Raw genomic sequence first — 19,442 nt, forward strand, 5'->3', positions numbered from 1 at the left:
AGAAGAAGCAGGAGAGCCGGCCAATGCCTGGGGGCACTGGGCAGGCGCTCTGTGAGGAAACCGAGTGGGAACCCACAAGTTGATGGAACTGAAGAGAAAAGGAAAGGATGACAGAGCCAATCTCAGGAGGATGCAGGACACCGCCCCTCCTCCTCCTCCTCAAGTACTTTGAAGCAAAACGTGGCAACCAGAGACAGCGCAACTGAGTCGCGTCGGGAGACAGGATGAGGTCAAGGAGGGGACCTCCTCCCACCCGTTAATCGGGGAGACCTCACAGAGGCGGCGTTCAGAAGCTGCCCGAACAGGAAGGCGCTGACAGCCCACCTGTGCTTTCGTATTTCCTTTTTGAGCAGGTGCCCCAAATGTAGCTGAAACTTAAACTCGGTGCCCCTCATCAACAGTTTCAGAAAGATCCCTTACCCTGGACTCACGGCAAAATAAACACAGCCATAGGAGTGCGGGTCTCTTTCAGATGCTCCACAGGAAGAAGATATTTATAGTTACTGCCATTAAAAGGTTTCTCTAAATGTGGACCACAGACCGTCTGCGTGGGAATCACCTGTGAAGCTTATCGAAAACACAGCGTGAAGGGACCAACTCAGCTCTGCTGAGGCAGAATCTCAGACTGAAGTGGAGGCCTCCTGCGCTAGAGCCCGGTTAAGCAGGCGCCCTCCCGGGCCCATCTGCGGTCACGCTCCCTTCTCACGGGGACATGACCCTCACACTCGCGGCTGCTCTCCGTTTGCCCCTATTTGGGGAAGGCGCAGCCCCGCCGTCTCCTCCCCAGGCAGGCTGGAGCCACCGTGCATTCCCTGCCCAGCATCCTGGGAGCTTGGGTTTCAGGGGACGCATGCTGGCTGCGCTCTGAGATGGCCCCTGTCACCCACCAGCGAAATCGACCCCAAAAAAGGAACTCAGAGGGGCTCCCGCACCAGCCATACATTCCCTGGTGGCCGCCGCCCGACAGTGAGTGCGGGGGCGTTATCTGGCCGAGCTCAGCTGATACGGCCTTAGGGAGAGATGTCACATGCCACCTCGATGGAGGATTACACAGAGAATTTGAGGTCAAGGGTTTAGGCCAAACCAGCTTCTATTTATAAAAAAGAGCCTCCGGGGGGAAACGTAAGCGCAGGAGATGGCTCTGTCTGGCTGCCGGTCAGGAGGAGGACACGCCGAGGCAGGTCAGCTCTTGCCATTTAGTCACGTTGCTCCCTTAAAGCAAGGCCCTCCACCGCGAGCTGTTCCCACCAACGCTCGAATCCCTCTGTCTCAAGATGGCCCTGGGTACAAACGAGGGAGAGCACGCGTGGGAGGAATGAGCCCCACGCCTGGCCGTGCGGATGTCTGGGGACTGGCTCTGCGGCTGGGGCGCCTCACGTGAGAACAGGTGGAGACGGGCGCTTCAGTTCCACAAAAACCAACAAGGGAACCCGTTAAATGACTGAAGGCCAAGCTCTTTGAAGGAGGCAGACGCCCTGATTAATGGAACATACGAGCAGACTCTCACTCTTCTCTCATAAGCTGCACAGAAAACAGGAGAAGTCACCCAGGGGCCCAATTCCGGTTTGGGATTCCTGAAACCCAACGCGCCGCACTAGGGAACTCCTCTTCTGATGAGCGTGAGAAACTACTGCCTTCAGCCCGAGCGCGTCCAGTACCAGTTTCAGTCCTACTGAATGAGAACCTGCCAGACCGGGGCTTCCGAGTCTGTACTTTACACAGAGCCCCTAGCAGAGCGAGGACCGGCAGGGCAGGCTGTGGCCCAGGGTACCTCCCCGGGCTCTACCCTCCCAACAAGCCAACAGAACCAGCCAGGTCGTACTGGCTGTAATGTGACAAATTCAACCACATGGAAAACTTTTATTAACACCTTTCAAAATACAACTTTCCAATGTATAAAAATCTAAATAACTGTCCCTTTCCAACCCTCCCCTGCTAATGACCCAAGCCAAAGCGCTGTCCTATTCTGAGCCTGAAAGATAACAAATTCTTACGCCTACGCTTTGGTGCAAGGCAGTCCTTGTTTGTCAGCAACTGGCAAGGACATCACAGGCCTAAGAACTAAAATATGCCGAGACCTGAAGAACACTGCATTACAAGCACTTTAATGAGACCAAAGTCACGATCTCTAGGCCACCCTAGCAAACACTTGCCTGGTGGCATCGGGCAGTAGCAACATCTTCTCAACTCCTGGGTCTACCCAAGGGTTATGTGCACTGCGGTTCATAGACAGGGGCCAGGAGTGGTCACCCATGTCACCGTCACCTACTGGAGATAAAAGGTGTTTCTCAATCAACTGCCCACCTTGCTGCCAGAGTATAAGAAATTAGCCGTGGGACACACAGTGCCCAAGAGCCAAACTGAGAGAATGAGCAGAGGTGTTCCAAAGGCAGCATCCCTGGCATCAGCACCCCCTGGCATGCTCTCCACGCCTGCCTCACAGCTACCTGTACTCTGAGGTGTTAATACCTCTCCTGAAACTCAGCTAATGCCTGCATAAGTGAGTTTCTTTCCCTCTACTCAATCACGAAGTTGGCACCTTGAGGGGCCTCATACTCAACAGCAAAAAGGACGTGAAGAAAAGACACCGAGTTATGGCCTCAAAAAGGTGCTGGCCAGCACGCAACCTCTTCCCCTGGGGAGGGCCCCAGTCCGAGGAGACCAGGGGAGACTGTCTGGGAGAAGCGTCTGCCTATCCGTATCCTACGCTGGATCCTTTTGGCAGCCGTCTTTGAAGACACATGCTGCTGGCTGATGGCAGGCTGTGCAGGTTTCTCAGAGCCACAGAAATGAGGAAACCTCTCTCCTTGGCTGTGACCTGAAAAAGCCCACATACATTCTGTATGGAAACAGGCCAAACAGTTTAATAGCAGGGGTCGGGGGGGAACAACCAACACAAAATATAAAACAAAACAAGCAATCAAGCATTTCTGGAGTTTGGTTTCTGCTGTTTCTTTCGGGGTGTGTATTTCAATGAGAACGTCCAGTTCAAAGGACTGCTCCCGGGTTTCTCAGTGAAGGGGAGCTGAGAACGCAGCTGGTCACAGGAACAGAAAGGAACACCGACACCCATTCAGCTTCTCCAGCCACCAAAGCCCTGGACAGACCTGCAAGGAAGCGCCGGGAGAGGCAGATCAGCTCCTGCTCTGAGGAAGGGCTTTGGGGCTTGTGCCACTCCCTGTGTTCAAAGTTCAGGACCCTGAATTTTTAATGTCATGCAATTCTACACAGAATCACAGAGCGAGGATCAAAAAAATAAGACTTGGTAATCGGCTTGGAGCCCAGCAAGCTCCTGAGACACGAACAGCAAAATAAGCAAGGGCATCTCTCGAGTCCTGCCTTCCAGACTTTGCTCATCTGAAGGCACAATCTTCTCTCTGAGGCTCAGCCCTTGAGGAGAGGCCAAGCCGGGCACCTCCTGCCACATGTCCGAGATCAGCAAGTCCACAGAACCCAAAGCCTGCTGCCAGACCACCGTGCTGCTAGGACAAGCTTTTAAACCAGGAAAAATGGACACAAAATGTACAAACAGAGCAGAAACTAGTATTTTCACGTACCACACACTCTTCCATCCTTCGTTAATGACTCAAAATAACTGAAGATAGATACTTACGAGCTAGATGATCCAAAGCTAAATCCTGAAAAAGAGGAAAAGGGTGCAGTTAAAACACACACACACACGCATGGGACTTCCCGTGGCGCAGTGGTTAAGAATCCGCCTGACAATGCAGGAGACACGGGTTCGAGCCCTGGTCCGGGAAGATCCCACATGCCGCAGAGCAGCTAAGCCCGTGCGCCACAACTACTGAGCCTGCGCTCTAGAGCCCTCGAGCCACAACTACGGAGCCCGCGTGCTGCAACTACTGAAGCCCACACGCCTAGAGCCCGTGCTCCGCAACAAGAGAAGCCACCGCAATGAGAAGCCCATGCACCGCAACAAAGAGTAGCCCCTGCTCGCTGCAACTAGAGAAAGCCCGCGCAGCAACAAAGACCCAAAGACCCAACGCAACCAAAAAAACCCCCCCAAAAAAACCCCCCAAAAACACCACCACACACTTGAAAGACAAAGGTGGTCTCTAGGCCGCATTCTTTCCCTCCCTTTGTCTCCCTCCTCCTGCACTGCCTGCAGGCCCAGGCGGGCAGGAAGTGCCGTGGTCTTCTGGGTATTTCAGGGTTCTTCCCTCCTCCCTGGCGGGCATTGGCAGAGGGTCTTGGGTAGGCGCCCTCTCGCTGCTGCACCGTGCCACACAGATCCATTGCGTCGGGAAAATATGTTTTTTCTACTTCTCCCATCCACTTGCTTCCTCTTCTTCTAGAGGCCAGAGCAGCAAGACACTCGGGTTCTAGGCCTGGCTCTGCGGCTCACCGTCTGGCCCTTTGGGCAAATTGGTTCCTTGGAGTTTTTGTGTCATTTGTAAAATAATAACGATGCCTAACTTCTGTGTCTAGTAAGTGTGGTGCAAGGATAAAGGCAGAATGCACACACTGTAGTATGTGAAGAAGCGGAGTGTCAAACAAATGAAAGACATTTTGTAAAGTCTCTACGTCTTACCTCTATTTTTTTCTCTATCTTATTTTTTGAGTCTGATTCTTAAATCAAGCTTTAGTAGAACCTGAGTTTTCAATCAAGGTTATTTTTCGGGGTCCTCAAATCTTGAGAGAAAAATCAAGTGAGCCATTTCTTCACTTGGTAAGAAACAGCACAGCGTTACAAATCTAATTAAAACCTAAAAAAGAACATTTTGTCTTTCAAGCACTTTTGGCTTTTAAAATACTACACTGAAGAGCCAGGTAAAACCACTCACTCTTTTCTTTGGGGCCGGGGGCGTCCAGGCATTTACTGAGGAGACGAAAGGAGGGGCCGCGGTGCGGGAAGGGGTCTGGCTGCCTACCTCCGCTGCCTGATCCGAAGGCAGAGAATCCCCCGCTCTGGGTCCCGAACGCAGACGGCTGTTGGGACAGCGATCCGAAAGTCGGGGCGTTCTGACTGGCGAGGGTGCCGAAGGACGTGGTGTTGCTGCTGCTCCCAAACCTGGGTTCCGGTGAGAAATGAGGCTGCAGTTAAGCGTGGCCACGCGGCCACTCTGCTGCCCGACGGCCTCAGTCCCCCCTCCCGAGTCTCAGGATGTGAGACACACAGGATTCGAGGTGACGTGCTCGGTTTAAACTGGCAGCCTCTCAGAACAAACAGGCTAGAGCCCAGAGCCAACCTTCACCTCAGCCTCGGGAAGAAAAGTAAAGGGACGCCATATGAAATCCCCCTCGCCCAGTGTCTGAGTTCTCCACTGTCTGGTCCTACTCTAATCCCACTCCTGCCTCGGGTCTCTCGTGTACGCCTGTGGGAACTCCTCAGGTGTCAGTCGGGGTCAGATACAGTTTCCCGGCCAGGGACCTGAAAAAAGGTGACAGGCTCTTTCGGAGATTTCATACCAAAGCTGGTACTCAGCTCTGCTGGACAAAATGGAACCAGCCAGTCAGGATTTATGTGGGAGAGCCCCCAGCCAAGGCAGAATCTGATACTTTTTTTCACTAGTGAAGAAAATAGCTGGTTTCAAATAAATAAATAAAAACCTCAAGATTCCTAGTCAACCACGAACCTTCCACCAACTTTGCAGCATTATGTGCCGGGCGGTCACTGGCGAGAACAGTGTCCATCAGAACCTGCCAGAATACTGGCTTAAGTCGATCCCAACTCTCCTTTAAAAGCTTTTCTTAACTTTAAGTCTTGGGGTTTCCTGACTTACTGGGAGAAACTTAAAAGACCCACTGGTCTCTGCATGAAATCTAAGAAGCAATACATCAACTTGCTCACTTTCCTTGAAATTCGCCAGCACTGCTGCACCAGCATCTTTCATGGAGAGGAACGGGTATGAATAAGGAGTCCACTTGAGTTTATTTTCAAGATAAAGATGCTCTCACCTGGCCAACCCTCACCCCACGTACCCTGACCGCTCTCCCAAACAAGCCCCTGGCTCCACCCCCCAACTCTTTAGCCTTACTGAGCCAGCGCTGAGGACAAGGACAGCGAGAGGCCGGTAAGACGTTCCTCTCAGACACCCACACCTCCTCTGAAGGAGACACTTTGTAGTCATCACCACATATATTTTACTGGGAATTTGTGGTGTGGTGAAGGCTATTTTTTCCATGGGGTTTTGGTAACCAGACCGAGTTTCTGGGGCCCTTAAAAGCAAATCTCTAATATGGCATTTTCAAGTGAGGACATGCAAAAGGGAGTGAGAGCCGCCTTGAAAGCTGAGCAGTCATGGAGACTCTGAAACACGCACGGGGCCCAGGCAGTGCCTAAGGAAGCTGGCCCAGCGGACTGTGCACCAAAGACCCACTCTGGGGGTCTGGAGCGGAGCAGGGGACACAGGGAGTTGTTTGCTCAAGGACAATGGGTCTTCTGCGCAACAATCCCAAGAGGAAGGAATCTGATTAAAAACTATTCATTTAGAGTTTACTAACAGAAGTCACCATACAAGGGGCAATCGTGGCTGTAAAGCAGCCAAGGTGAGACTGTTTTTCTCCCTTTAACCAATCCTCTAGCTCCACTAGGAGAACAGGGGTCTGCCAGCCACTACTCCACGTATCAGGGGACAGCAACACAGCTGGTGTCCACCACGTACTGGACAGAGTCTGCCTTGGAAGACACGAACCTTCCCCTGGAGAGAACAGGAATCCTGGAGCGACTGGCTTGCTGATTTCGAGGGAGGGGCTTTCAGCTCAGTCGAGAGTAGGGGAAACAGAAGAACTTTCCTTTCAAAGCAGCAGTACTGGGCCCCAGTGCTTCTGCTGACCTGAGCCTGTGGGTTTGCCCAGGCCTCTCTGGGGGGCTTACCCGAATCCTCCCGCGCTGGCGGCCGCGGTACCCTCTCCGAACACTTTGCCTCCCGTCGAGCCCAGAGGGCTTGTAAAGGCTGGGGCTGAACCGAATGCTGGCACCCCTCCAAACCCAGGGGATCCCCCAAAAGTAGGAGGGCTGCCAAACACTGGAGCAGCACCGAAGCCACCTGAGCAAAACAGAGGCAAACAAACAGAAACGGGGAGAAAGAAAGGAGGAGACAGAGAAGACAATGAGCAGTGAGAAACCAAATCACAAGAGGCAGGAGAAAGGGGAAGATACGTTAGAAACTCAATTCACAACACCCTTTCTATCAGCAAAATAACAAACCCAAACCCAAACCGAACCCAACCCGCCACCCACTCCATTTCTAGCAGAGGGGTTTGGGGTCTACGTAGGAGAGCTCCTTGGAGTTCTAAGAATCCAGCAGACTCCGTGTTTGTCTGCGAGCTCCCTGGTCCCTCCCAGAGGCAAGCTGGACTCGTCAGCTCCAAGTCTCGTGAGACCCGACTGCCACCAAGAACCAACTCCACGCACGGCAGACCCCCGCCCAGACCCCCTGCCACGTTTGGAGACTCCTCACCGAAAAGTCACGCTCAAAAGCGCCAATCCCTACCCAGCTGTCAAAGTGGTCAGAGTTTATTACTTATCATCACATAGGCAAGGCATCTCGCTTCATGGAAACACAAATTATAAAATTAGAGGCTCAAATCCCCTCTCAGGGAGAATCTGCGAGCCGGGTTACAGAGGAGATGGAGAGGCTGACGCTCGGCCAGGTGCTTTTTACTTATTTAGAGCCTGAGAGCTCTCACATCTCTCACAGGAGTCTTTCTCTCCCTGTACAGAAGAATTTTTAAAAAATGCTCTCTCTCTGCAGTCAGGAACTGCTCCTCAATAAAAAAGCACGCCGTTTCTCGTCTGGAGGAAGGCTGCTTCATAAACGTGATAAGGCAATCAATCAGCCGGGAGGAGAGCCCTGAGTCCACGACCCCCTGGGCAGGCTCCCGGCGCTCTCACTCACGTGGACACAGGCCCGCAGGGGTGGCACACACGCAGGTGACCGCACAGGAAGGGCCAGGCGTGCCCAGGCCACCTCCCCTGATTGGTGGATGCCCATCGGGCGGGAAGACAGAAGGTCCTTCCCTAACTGTTCCTTCTGCTCCTGAGGAGGGCTCCCAAACCCCAAGAGACTGCACACATCACTCTAGGCTATTAGCAGAGACACTTGCTGAGTATCTATTGAGCAGAACAGAGCAAAACGGTACAAGACGTGTGCTCTAAAGGGCAGTACTTCTTACAGTGACTATCGGCCCAGGAGCTACATGCTGAAGGGAGGAGCGGTGGCCCAGGCAGAGCCAGGAGGCGATTTGCCCAGGGAGACGGGGACCTCATTCTCGCCCCTTCAGAAAGTGAATCCCGTTGACAGAGGGATCACTCAGGCCTTCTTACTATGAGCGTAATCACAGCACAAGCTTCGGCCACCTGCAACAGGAAAGATCAACTGCTGGACACGAAAAGCTGTCAGCTGAACGCCTTAGTTAGCTGCTACTTTGTGGTTCAATCGTTTGCTTATTTACCATGAACAGCAGAAGCACAACTGAGAAGGTGCTTTCTGTGCGGGCTCACGTTTGGGTTTACATTCTGTATTTTAAAACCTTGAGTGAAATTCCAAGCCATGATAATGGAGACTGTTGGGTTACAAATATAACAGACTGGAAAAAAAAAAAAAGTGCTAAAAAACCCTTGCAGTTGAATTATTTAAGACTGATCACAGATCTGGTTACACTTTCTTCCTGGACACACAGGCCTTTATCTAGTGCCTTGTACTCAATAGTGTTCAGAGTTCTTGGTGGAAGGTGAGTGAAAAATGAGAAGTCACAATGATACAGAAAGTACACTGGACAGGGAGGGGAGGAGATTAAGCACATACATACACACACACACACACACACACACACACAATGCCCCCAAAACAACGAATCCATGTCACAGCTACGTGAAACAGAAGAGAGTGGTCACTTGGGCTTTATTTCTGGAGACAGGCAACTCACTCCTGATGCTAGGGGGTTCCAATTTTATTAGATGCTTATATTTTTTCTCCTCCAGAAGAGACAGAAATTTAGTAGCACTCAAGGATAATAAGATTTCTGATTTACTGAGGGCCCGCCACGTGCCAGGTGCTGTACACGTTTGTTTCAACCCTCCCAACAAACCCGGGACTCCCTACTTCACAGGTGAGGACCCCGAGGCTCAGAGAACATGTCTCTCGTCTACGCTGAGCCAGCTGGCGAGCGGTAGAGCTGGGGCTGGAACAGGGCTGAGTGACTCACAAGACTACCCATCCCCTCACCACTACGTGCCGCGCTGCCCCCGCCACTGCCGCCAAATCCAGCCACTCCACTGACAGAGCAGCGGGGTGACCCCAGTGGACTGGGGGGTGTCAGTCTGTCCCACTTCCTGTCCTCTCCTCAAACGATCTCCAGTGCTATTATTTTCTACTGCAACTGTACTCAAGGGAGGATGGGCACTTTTGGGATTTCAGAGACCCACCCAAACCATCAATCTAAAAATCCCTCGACACCTCCATCTAGGTGGTTTCATGGGGCAAGTAATCAAATAGGAAACATATTCTGAAACGTGGGAGGACACATTTTCTCTCAGACTGCAAAAATAAAAGGGGCAAATTCTCAGATCAACTGGGACATGATCCCAGGATAAGGAACAACATAGAAGGTAAACACAAGAATCGAAGAAAACATGATCAGGTTCCTGAAAAAGTAAATTTAAAAGTCTTGATGATTAATAAACTAAAATTTCTTAGTCAAATAATATTTGCCTTGTCAAGCAGGACCAAAACCTTAGCAGCCCTTTCATTTTCAAATCATTCCCTGCAGGGAGGGGTGGCGGCAGAATAGAGCAGTGATGCTCACTTCTAGTCCACTTTAACTTCTAGGGACGAGCATAAGGAAACGAGCACTCACAGACTAGCCCAGCCCAGGCACGGGTCTGGGTAAAGGTGCACAGTGCCTTCAGAGACCACGGCGGTTCCGGTTCTAAAAGGGGGGATTCCAGGTACTAATTTGGGGCAGTTCTGCTCCTCAGTCAGAGCCACCCAGGCATCTGCTCCTCGGGTAGGGTCCTTCCTCTGCAATCCCCCCATAAATTCAGAGTATCCCATACACACAAGGGAGAAGTATCCTGCCTGCTCACCTGCGGGGCATTTGCTTTAAAGAACTGCTTTCTCAGCAAATATCCTCCCCCCTTTGCCCCCTGCCTTAAAAAAATCTTTTCACACAATTTTCCACACAACAAGGGCAGGTATGCACAGATCCCCTCTGTAGATCTCAGAGACAGAAATAGGATAGAGGGGCAGCTGACAGAGATGAAGTACGGTTTTACAGGTAAACATATAGCGTTCTTTAAAATTTTTAATTATAAGTGTAATAATACATGATTGTAAGAAGCCACACAGTTTATAAATGTATACTTTAAAAGTAATGCTGGGATAAAAAGTAGTACTGTAATGTTCTTTATTCCTGACTACATGGGTATATTCCAACTGCGAAAATTAATTGAGCTGAATAGTTATGATATGTGGATACTGTATATGTACAGGAGTATCAATACATTTATGTATGTTACACTCAAAAGTAAAAAAAAAAAAGTGATTTGGGAAGGAGGACAAATGATATAGACGTAAGAAATTAAATAAATAATCTGTCTTGCCCATCACAGGTAATGGGCATCCAAGCAAATCTGACTTAGGATGCTTTCTTGTTTATATTTCAGTTATCATGGTCTTATATGTTCCCTCACTTTGGTTGTTAAATGCAACTAAATATTTACAATGCTTTCTTCCCTAAGAAAACATGAAGTTCTCTTCAGGGCTGCATGCTATGCATTCTGTGCTTTTTAACATGTCTCAGGAGACCTAGAACAGTGTCAGAAACGTAGTAGATGCTCAATAATTAGAAAATGAATTTGGGGGAAAAGATCCCTTCATCCATACTCCATACTCTCCCCTGAGAACACCCCAGAGAGCTCTCCTTCCAGAGGTCTATGCAATGTTAAATACGCATCTAACAATAACCACAGCTAACAGGCATAGGAGTACCTGTTTTACTTGGAGTGGAAAACCCAAAGCCTTGGGAGGCCACACTTCCTCCTCCAGCGCTAAAGGTGCCAGCAGGTTTCTGGTCTCCAAATGATGAGCTGGCAAATCCGCCGAACGTCTTGGCTCCACTGTTTCCAAAAAGGTTAGAGGTATCTGAAAAGATGAAGAACACGTATGAGGGAGGTCAGAGGGAGAAAAATGTCCTTATCTACTTCTCCGAACAGAGAAGGAAGGAACCTCACTAGGTGTCTGGGGAGAAGGGAATGACAGAGAAGTCGAGGATCCAAGGTCGCTGAGTGGCAGTGAGACAGAAACCTTCTTTGATTTGCATGCATCTTGACGACAAGTTTTTAATCATTCTGGTGCTCAGGCTCAGGATTTCCTGGCGCGATTCTACAGGCACAGAACAACGGGGCCGCAACAGGTCCCAGTGAAGAGGCTCTTCTGCAGAAAGGTACCTGCGTGCCCACAGGTATCACAGGTATGTCCAACACAGGGCCAACCCCGCAGCCGCACACGAGACCATTTGCTTCTGAAGAACAGGGCTGGTTTTCATGGATCTCCTCGTATGAAGACCAACTTCAAATTTTGTCAAACTGGAGAAAACAAAGAGCGAATCCAAACCGAGTGCGGTGGCTTCCAGCGTTCTGCTTTTACAGTCTAGCTGGGCATGCTTGCCGCTGGCTGATCTGCGCGGAGAACGGCAGATGAAATAGGAAAAACCCTGCTGCTCCCACCTCTGATCTGACAGGAGCTAGGCATGCTCTGAAGAACGTAAGGGGCCAGCAAGACTTCCAGTCTGATTTCCTCTTTCTAAGAGGTTCAGTTAAGCCCTTGACCTTTCAGATGCTTATCTAGTGGGTCGCTCCCGCAGCTACACACTGAATCAGCTCCAAGACTTAAAGGAAAAACGGAAATGAGGGACTTTCCTGGTGGTCCAGTGGTTAAGAATCCACCTTCCAATGCAGGGGACGTAGGTTCGATCCCTGGTCGGGGAACTAAGATCCCACATGCCGCGGGGCAACTAAGCCCGTGCTCTGTCAACTACCGAGCCCGCACACTCTAGAGCCTGCGAGCCACAACTAGAGAGCCTGTGTGCTGCAACTACCGAGCCCGTGCACTGCAACTAGAGAGAAGCCCGCGTGCCACAACAAAAGACCCCACATGCTGCAACGAAGATCCCGCGTGCCGCAACTAAACCCCACTGGAGCCACATAAATTAATTAATTAAAAAAAAAAAAAAAAAGGAAGTGAACTACTAAAAACCAAGATGGGTGAGAAGTTTTTTGTTACAAGAAATGCGAATCTGACAGGCAACGTATAAACAGCCAAAGTCATATACACAGAAGCGCCTGGAGAGAGTACAAGCAGCACACTAAATAACAGGAATTTTTCTTTAACCCTTTTCCGGGGGGAGAGGGGAGGGATAACTCACATTTCCCCACCGTGTTTGGATGCGTGTTTTATTAAAATGAGTTTGCACCCACAGTAAGGCAGCAAGAAGCTCTGCTGAAATGGGATCAGTGCCCAAAGCCACAGGCACGGACAGGAGGCTGAAGTGACACGCTCCGGGTGGCAATGGGGCATTGACTCCATGTCACCAAGCGAGGCCTACAAACACCTGCCCAGGCCAGTCTTCCCCCAAGCCCGTCAGGCGCTCACAGAGAAGGTGACGGAAAGGAGAAGAGTGGAGGGCGAATAACTCTGCAAGTCGAGCCGTCTGAAGAGGTGGCCCACCACTAGCCCGTCAGTGCCAGGGTCTCTCATCTCGCTCTGCTGCCAATGCCACCCCAGTGTGAGATGCAACTCCGTTACTACTTCCGCTTGCAATGCTCTTGATCTGCAGGCCAAGAAGTGAGGAGCCTCGCCTCAGGGACACAACCACCTCAAATTTCTAGGCACCGATAACATAGAGCCTCAGACCACCACAGGGTCACTTGCTCTGTAAAACTACTGCTGACAGTTTGGGAGCCTGGTTGTGAGTAGGTCAGGGCACTGAGAGCAGGAGTGGTTAACAAATTCCTTTTCACCACCTTCATATACGGTCACACGGGACTATATACCCCCCCGTAGAGTCTGCAAAATGCCCTCTTGAGCAGTCTGATCCTTCCCTTAGTGAGCCGGCTGAAGGTTACATCAGATTCCTCCAATGGCAGTACAAAAACAGGCTTCTCAGCCATTCCTTTTATTTGGTATTTCAAGAACAGAGGACTGCAATTTTCTGACTTTGTTAGTGCTAACAAAGCAAAAATTCCAAATAGCAAACAAATTCAAGTACAAGATTAGAGGCTAGATCTCCTCTTGGAGAAATCAGAAATACAGAGATGAGATGAAATGATTTTACTGGGACAGTGCTGGAAGACAAACTCTAGAGAAGTCAGAGAACATTTAGAAGTCTTCGGGCTTCTTTATCCCTTTATCTCTTTAAGACTCCTTTGTCTTTAAGATGTTCACAGATATGACAGTGGAATAAATGAGTTGTGCAGTCAGCCCTGGCTTCGAAAACCTAATAACTGTGGGGCAAGGACTTAACCTTCCCGAGTCCCAGTTTCCTCATACATATAATGGGACAGCCACTGTGCCCAGGCAAGGCTGCTGGGAAGACTGAATGAATTAATGTATGGAAAGCCCCTAGTAAGGCATAAGGTAGGTCCTAGAAAATAGGACTTCCCCTCCCTGTTTAACTTTCCTCCTTTCAATCATGTTTCCTATCCCAATCAAGTTCAATATAATAAAACAGAGCAGGTCAGCTGTAGAAAGTTAAACCCTTTTCATTTTGCAAAGATCACTAGAATCAAGCCATTCAAGTTGTAACAGTTGTCATTTGTAGTCTCAAAAGGAGCTCTGCATGTTGAAACGTTTTAGGATTTATTTAAGCTGCTCTGAAACGAAGTGGCATTAAATGATGGGATGTCTGCTTCTCCCTGTCTCTATGGCCAACAATGTGCTTCTCAGTTTTCTCCTAGTGGCTCCAAAATATCAGTCTCTAGCTCTTGAAAATATGGTATCTTGGTTGTTGGAACAATATTTCATTGTGGAAGAGACTTCTTCACTTGTGAACTAGCCAGTAGGAAAGCTTGTCTCTGCAGAGCCATCGGATGACCTCCACTGGGGGTTCCAAGAACGGCTCACACTGGCATCCGCTTTGGGCTTCCCCCGACTGGTGCAACGTGGACCCTCCATGGTCTTTTATTTGGCAAAAACACTAGCAAAATCCAACATCAGGGTCTGACCCAATTTAAATTAAATGATACTTGATATAAATTTGATATAAACAACATCACAGAGACCAGATCCCACGTCATTCTGCAGGTCTAAAGTCACTAGATGAGAATTCAACACACACTGAGAAGGCGGTTCTCAGGAAGCCCTCGTCCAGGATACCTTCCCAAGGCATTCTCTTAAAGAACAGTAGTAGAAGGAGCCTTGTGGGACCAAAAATTCTCATCAAATGACTCCTTCATCCTCATACAAACATGTCTTTCAAGCCCCGGTGCAGAAAGAATGTGCTGAGAATTGTTCTCACCAGTGTCTTTAGGACAAGACTCAAGGAGGCAATAGGGCCTTACAGGTAGCAATTCACAGGACCCCCAGGGGTTAACTGTGTCTGTGGTAGAGTCTCGGAGAAGAGAGAGAGAAGAAACCTTTCTAGTGTGAGCTTCTGGATACAGAACACGCCAACTCCAAGCACCAGTGTTCCTAGCTTGTCTTTCTCGATCAATGCATAGTTCCAATTACTTCTCAGGCCTAAAGAGGGCAGCTCCAGGACCAGGCAGCCTGGGGCCTAAACATCACCAAGGGAACTGCTGGCCGCCCAATCTGTGCTCAGATATCTATCTGCAGGGGAGCCTGTTCGATGCCACGCGGAGTGATCACAAGGGCTGTCAGACAAGGCGCATGGGGAGGCGTTCCATTCCGTGGCAAGGCCAGAAGACCTCAGAAGGCAGCACGGTGGACCAGAGCTCTGCACACACGCCAGGATGAGACCCTCCTTACGCCACTTAACGGCTATCACCACTGGAAGCCCACATTCCCACTCTGAACCTACTTCCTTATGGGTAAAATGGGGACGGCCACATCTGAAAATACTGTTGTATTTCAGAGGTGAAAGGTGATTAGACCGCACACACTGAACAACTGGCGCACAGCAGGTGATCAGTAAAGATGAGTTGCCTTCTGCTGACGGCTCGTGAAAGAACAGAGCATAAGGGCTGCAGGATTCCAGGGAAGGAGAGATCACTGTGCATCCTCGTGACCTTTCAGCCACGCTGCACAGAGGAAGACGTACATTCATCCTGAAAGGAACGGTAGGTTCAGAGGAGCGGGGCGTGGGAAGCAGTGTGAACCCCGGCACTGAAGCAGGGAGAAGAGAGGGGGGGGTGTGTGCGCGCAGGCGCGCAGGCGAAGGAATTCAAAGTCAGAAAAGTGTGTCAGGGCTCATGGAGGGCCCTGCATTATAGCCTAAGGAGCTGGTCTGGACTTTGTTCTATAGTTAGTGGGACATTGCTAAAGGGTTCTGAGTAGGGAGAGTGGCAAAATAAAAGAGTTTTAAGACATTCAATTTGCTACAGATTTCCAGACCACAGTGTAGGAGACAGCAGGCAGAGAGGGGAGTCTGGAGACTCCTGTGATAACCTGGATGACACTGGGGACACACCCCACAGTGACAGGGAGAAAGGAGAAGGAAAGAGCAGGGAAGGAACTGTTCGGCAGGCAGGAAAGGAGCCAGGAGCCCATCCACACAGGGCAGGAAACAGTGCTGCTCAGAGGGTCACACGCCGCAGGGCCGCCCGAGGGGCAAGAGGCCGCCCCTGTGACCTGCAGAAAGCATTCTCAGTACTGTGGCGAGGCCAGTGTCCTCCCCAGGGGCCTTCCAGCTCCTTCTCCACTGTTCCTTCCTCTCATCCTGCACTTGGTCCTCAGGGCTACAGAAGCTCTTGTCCGTTTCACTAGCAAATCACGCAGTTAGTTTTAAAAACCAAAATAATGCTAAATCTTTCCTGCATACTTTCAAATTCACTTAAACTTCCCTTAAGTGTGAAGGTAAACTGCTGGTTTACAACAGCTGACGTTTAGGAGATGAAGACCCGCAGGTGTCTGGTATCAAGAACAGATATATGTTTATTTTAAACCAGAATTAAAGAATTAGAAACAATGGTGTGCCTATGAACAACAGGTCGGGGCCGGGCGGGGGGTGTCTGTCCCCGATCTGTAGCACTGTCCAGTTACTATGGTGTAAATAACTACTCCCTGATGTCACTGAACAGGGAGCTGGGGAGAAATGTGCAAGCTGGCTCTCCTGAGCCAGTGCAGGCCAGCTCCAGCCCATCACTGAGAGAAGGCCATTTTCTGCCAGGTAAGAGCCATGGCATTAAAGGTGAATCTGACAGGAGGAAAGGATTTTTTACAAGGATATGACATACCCACGTTTTAACAAAATAGGCTAGTAACACAATCTTGCAGACAATAATCTACCTATGGGACAAACCCACATTTCTCACTAGCATGTTTTATCAAAGGCCTGTTCTGTGCTAGACGCTGTGTTTGGCACCTTATGTATGATCTAGCTGAGTTCTAGGTCTGCCACTTTCTGGCTTTGTAACTAAAAATCACCTAACCATTCTGGGCTTGTTTCTTTATTGGAAAAGGGAGACTGACAGCCAAGGATCACGTTTTCAAAGTACGTGCTATGGAGCCCTGCAGTTGTGTGCTCATAGCTGGGGAAAAGACGGGGAAACCACCCAGGAGTATCGCTGGCTCTTGGCCCCTGCTTCTGAATACCCTGTTTTTCTCTATTTTATGTATCAGGATTCTGCCTAAGAGTTCATCTGCAGAAACGGCTTCCGAAAACTGTTACTAGACTTGACTTCTCAGATCCCTTCATTCTAGGGTTCTAAATTTCTCCTAGCAGAACACAAATTTCTGATTATATAATTTCGCAAGTTTAAAGCTATGTGTGTCTTCACTATGATCTCACCTTATATATTACTAGATGAACAGTGACATCAAAATAACTGATCTGTGACTCCAGGAGTCTCAGCAAAGAGTTTTGCTTTTTAACTACATGAGCCTTAATATCAAGGAAACATCTGTCCTGTCTATGGAACATGAGCTCGCATTAAGATCGCGTATAGCACAACAGATGAGAGAAGCTTCTGGTAGAGCGTATTAAACAAGAGAAGCTAAGATGAAGGTGACAGGTGCCCGACTTCCCATCTCAGTCTCCACTGGCAGCAGGATATATTCTTTTAGAAGATTTAAACAAACAAATTTCTTTCATTTCCAACCATGAACAGATAGATCAACAAGGAATTAGCTGGAGAAGAAAGTACCAGCAGAAAGATACAGCTTCATCTGAAAATAAGACAAAAATGTAAGAGATGAGAAATAATGACAGCTTCAACTTTTGTGTGACATTTCTCCACAGCAGCTGAACGTTAAAGCAAATTCAAAGAGAGTCCAGCACAAATGAAAACCCAGATGCTCCTCCGAGCACACCCAGCTTGTTCTGCTGCTCTCTTTTACGCCGGTCTGCCTGCATTCATTTCAAGTCATTTCAATCCTAAGAAACAGAGCAATTTGGGCCTTGGGAGAGAAGAGCGGAGTAGCTCAATACACAGATCCTCTCTCCCTGCAGCTCTGATGTCTTTCCATGATTATATAGGACATCTCATTAGAAAACCAAAAATAAAAAACAAAATCAAAACAGATCACACTGCTTTGGGGTAGATATTTTAAATGGGCCTTCTAGACCTTTCCTTTCTACACTTGTCACTGAAGCTTTGATAACACCACGAGGATGACAATGACATCAGGAGACCAAGAGACTGGGAAAACTTTTTAACTCACTTGGGGTGGCCGTAGATCCAAAGCCCCCGCTGGCCGAGCTGAACGGGTTTTTGTTGGCTGCATCTTGGCTGGGTTTCCCTCCAAGGCCACTGAAGAAACCTCCCCCTCTTCCAGTGTTTCCAGACCCAAACACGCTGCCACTGGAAGAGGAAGACTGCTAAAAAACAAAAGGAACAGGAAGCAGGACAGGATGAGAGGTCACGGTAAATGGCAGGTCACATCCACAGAGGGGGGCACTCACAGCTGTGCAAGTGGAAGAAGCAAGAGAACGTTGATTAGTTCTGGTGCAGGTGCTCTAACACCCACAAAGGAAGCTGAGCTCTGGACAGGAACACTCCTTACAATCACAAGTTCTCAAGTTCTTCTATGTGCACAGTTCTCTGAAAACATCATTTATGGTAGGTGGGAGTCTTAACAGTTCATCCGCCCTGCTGCCTGCAGTCTCTGCTGGCTATGACGCCAGCGGCAGGAAAACCAAACCCTCAAAAGCGCCCCCAAATGCGAAAGTTTAAAAACATGTCTAGGTTATGATGAGCACCAATTATTTTGATTCCTCTAGTGTTTGGCTGACCTCATCAGCAACCGACGATAAGGGATTTACACTGTCTTTTCTCCCAATTTGCGTGCTTTTATTTCGCAATGACTTCCCCAGTACTGCAGAAATGAGCTTAAATTAGCTCCGCTGTTGAAACGATGACCGCAGCTGAATTCTGTCCAAGTTTGCAAATCTTATGCTCAGAGGATGCTGGGCACGTGCTGACACAAAGCTGTATCAGGCACCACACACTGTATTTTTGTTTAGAAACTGGTTCTTTAAGGAAGACCAGTGCTAGATTTGAGGGACCATTAATGATTAGTTAAGTATGATATCTCCCTGGTTGATAATGAAGAATACGATGGGCCATTAGAAATGGGTCGCTGTGCACAGGAACCTTACAGGAGCCCCTTCAAAGGGGAGGTGGGGGGAACCAGAGAAGTGTACAAGTCCCTCTTCTTTCTGGCAAAATAAACCGCCCACCTCAAAACAGTGAGTGAAATATCAATATATGAGCTAGCAAGGTAGTGCCCTTCAGAAAAGTGCCTAAAATGTAACTTACACACTCAAAAAATGGTTGCCGTTCAGTATTTTGACAATGACGATAATGAACCAATGACCGAGCACTTTCTCTGTGCGAGGCACTTTTCTACGCACTTTACAAATAATTATTTAATCCCCACAACAGTCAAACCTCTAGCAGGCTGCCCCTGAAACATGCCCCAGCACACCCCTGCTCTGAGCCCCCGTAGCGTGACTTTCTGCCTGGACCATACGACAACTTCATTGACGTTCTGCTTCCCCTACAATCTGTGTTCACACAGCAGCTAGATTAATCCTTGAAAATGGCAGTCAAAACATTTCACTCCTGCTTACAAATTCTTAAAGACACACATGACTTGGCCCCATCCATCTCTTGGCATCGCCTTCTATCACCCCCCCTGCACTTGGTACAGTCACACCAGTCTTTTGTGCCTTGGACAAGACAAGCTAATTTTTACCTGAGGGCAACGTACTTAATGTACTTGCTTGTCTCTCTCCTTTTCCCCCCCCGCCTTTAAACTTCTTTAAAAACAACAGTAACTGTTTACTACAACCATTTA

The 19,442-nt window shown here is 49.2% G+C and overlaps 1 protein-coding gene across 4 annotated transcripts in view; it reads right to left on the reverse strand.

Annotated features, from left to right (window-relative positions):
* Positions 1 to 1,840: 1,840 nt before the first annotated feature.
* The window catches only part of NUP214 (nucleoporin 214), a 99,010-nt gene continuing 81,408 nt past the window's right edge, over positions 1,841 to 19,442 (reverse strand). For 2 of the 4 annotated variants that reach the window (XM_082468092.1, XM_082468091.1), the window contains exons 31-36: positions 17,805 to 17,958; positions 10,956 to 11,108; positions 6,839 to 7,010; positions 4,893 to 5,032; positions 3,614 to 3,638; positions 1,841 to 3,107 (exon numbers count right to left, since the gene is read on the reverse strand). In XM_082468092.1, coding sequence (XP_082324218.1) covers positions 3,074 to 3,107; positions 3,614 to 3,638; positions 4,893 to 5,032; positions 6,839 to 7,010; positions 10,956 to 11,108; positions 17,805 to 17,958 — 678 coding nt within the window. In that variant the 3' untranslated portion in view covers positions 1,841 to 3,073. Of the gene's footprint in view, positions 3,108 to 3,613; positions 3,639 to 4,892; positions 5,033 to 6,838; positions 7,011 to 10,955; positions 11,109 to 17,804; positions 17,962 to 19,442 lie in introns of all 4 variants that reach the window. The other 2 variants (XM_082468089.1, XM_082468090.1) reach the window with 1 other exon arrangement.

Source organism: Balaenoptera physalus, assembly GCF_965194825.1.
Source record: "Balaenoptera physalus genome assembly, chromosome: 7".
Classification (NCBI taxonomy): Eukaryota; Metazoa; Chordata; class Mammalia; order Artiodactyla; family Balaenopteridae; genus Balaenoptera; species Balaenoptera physalus.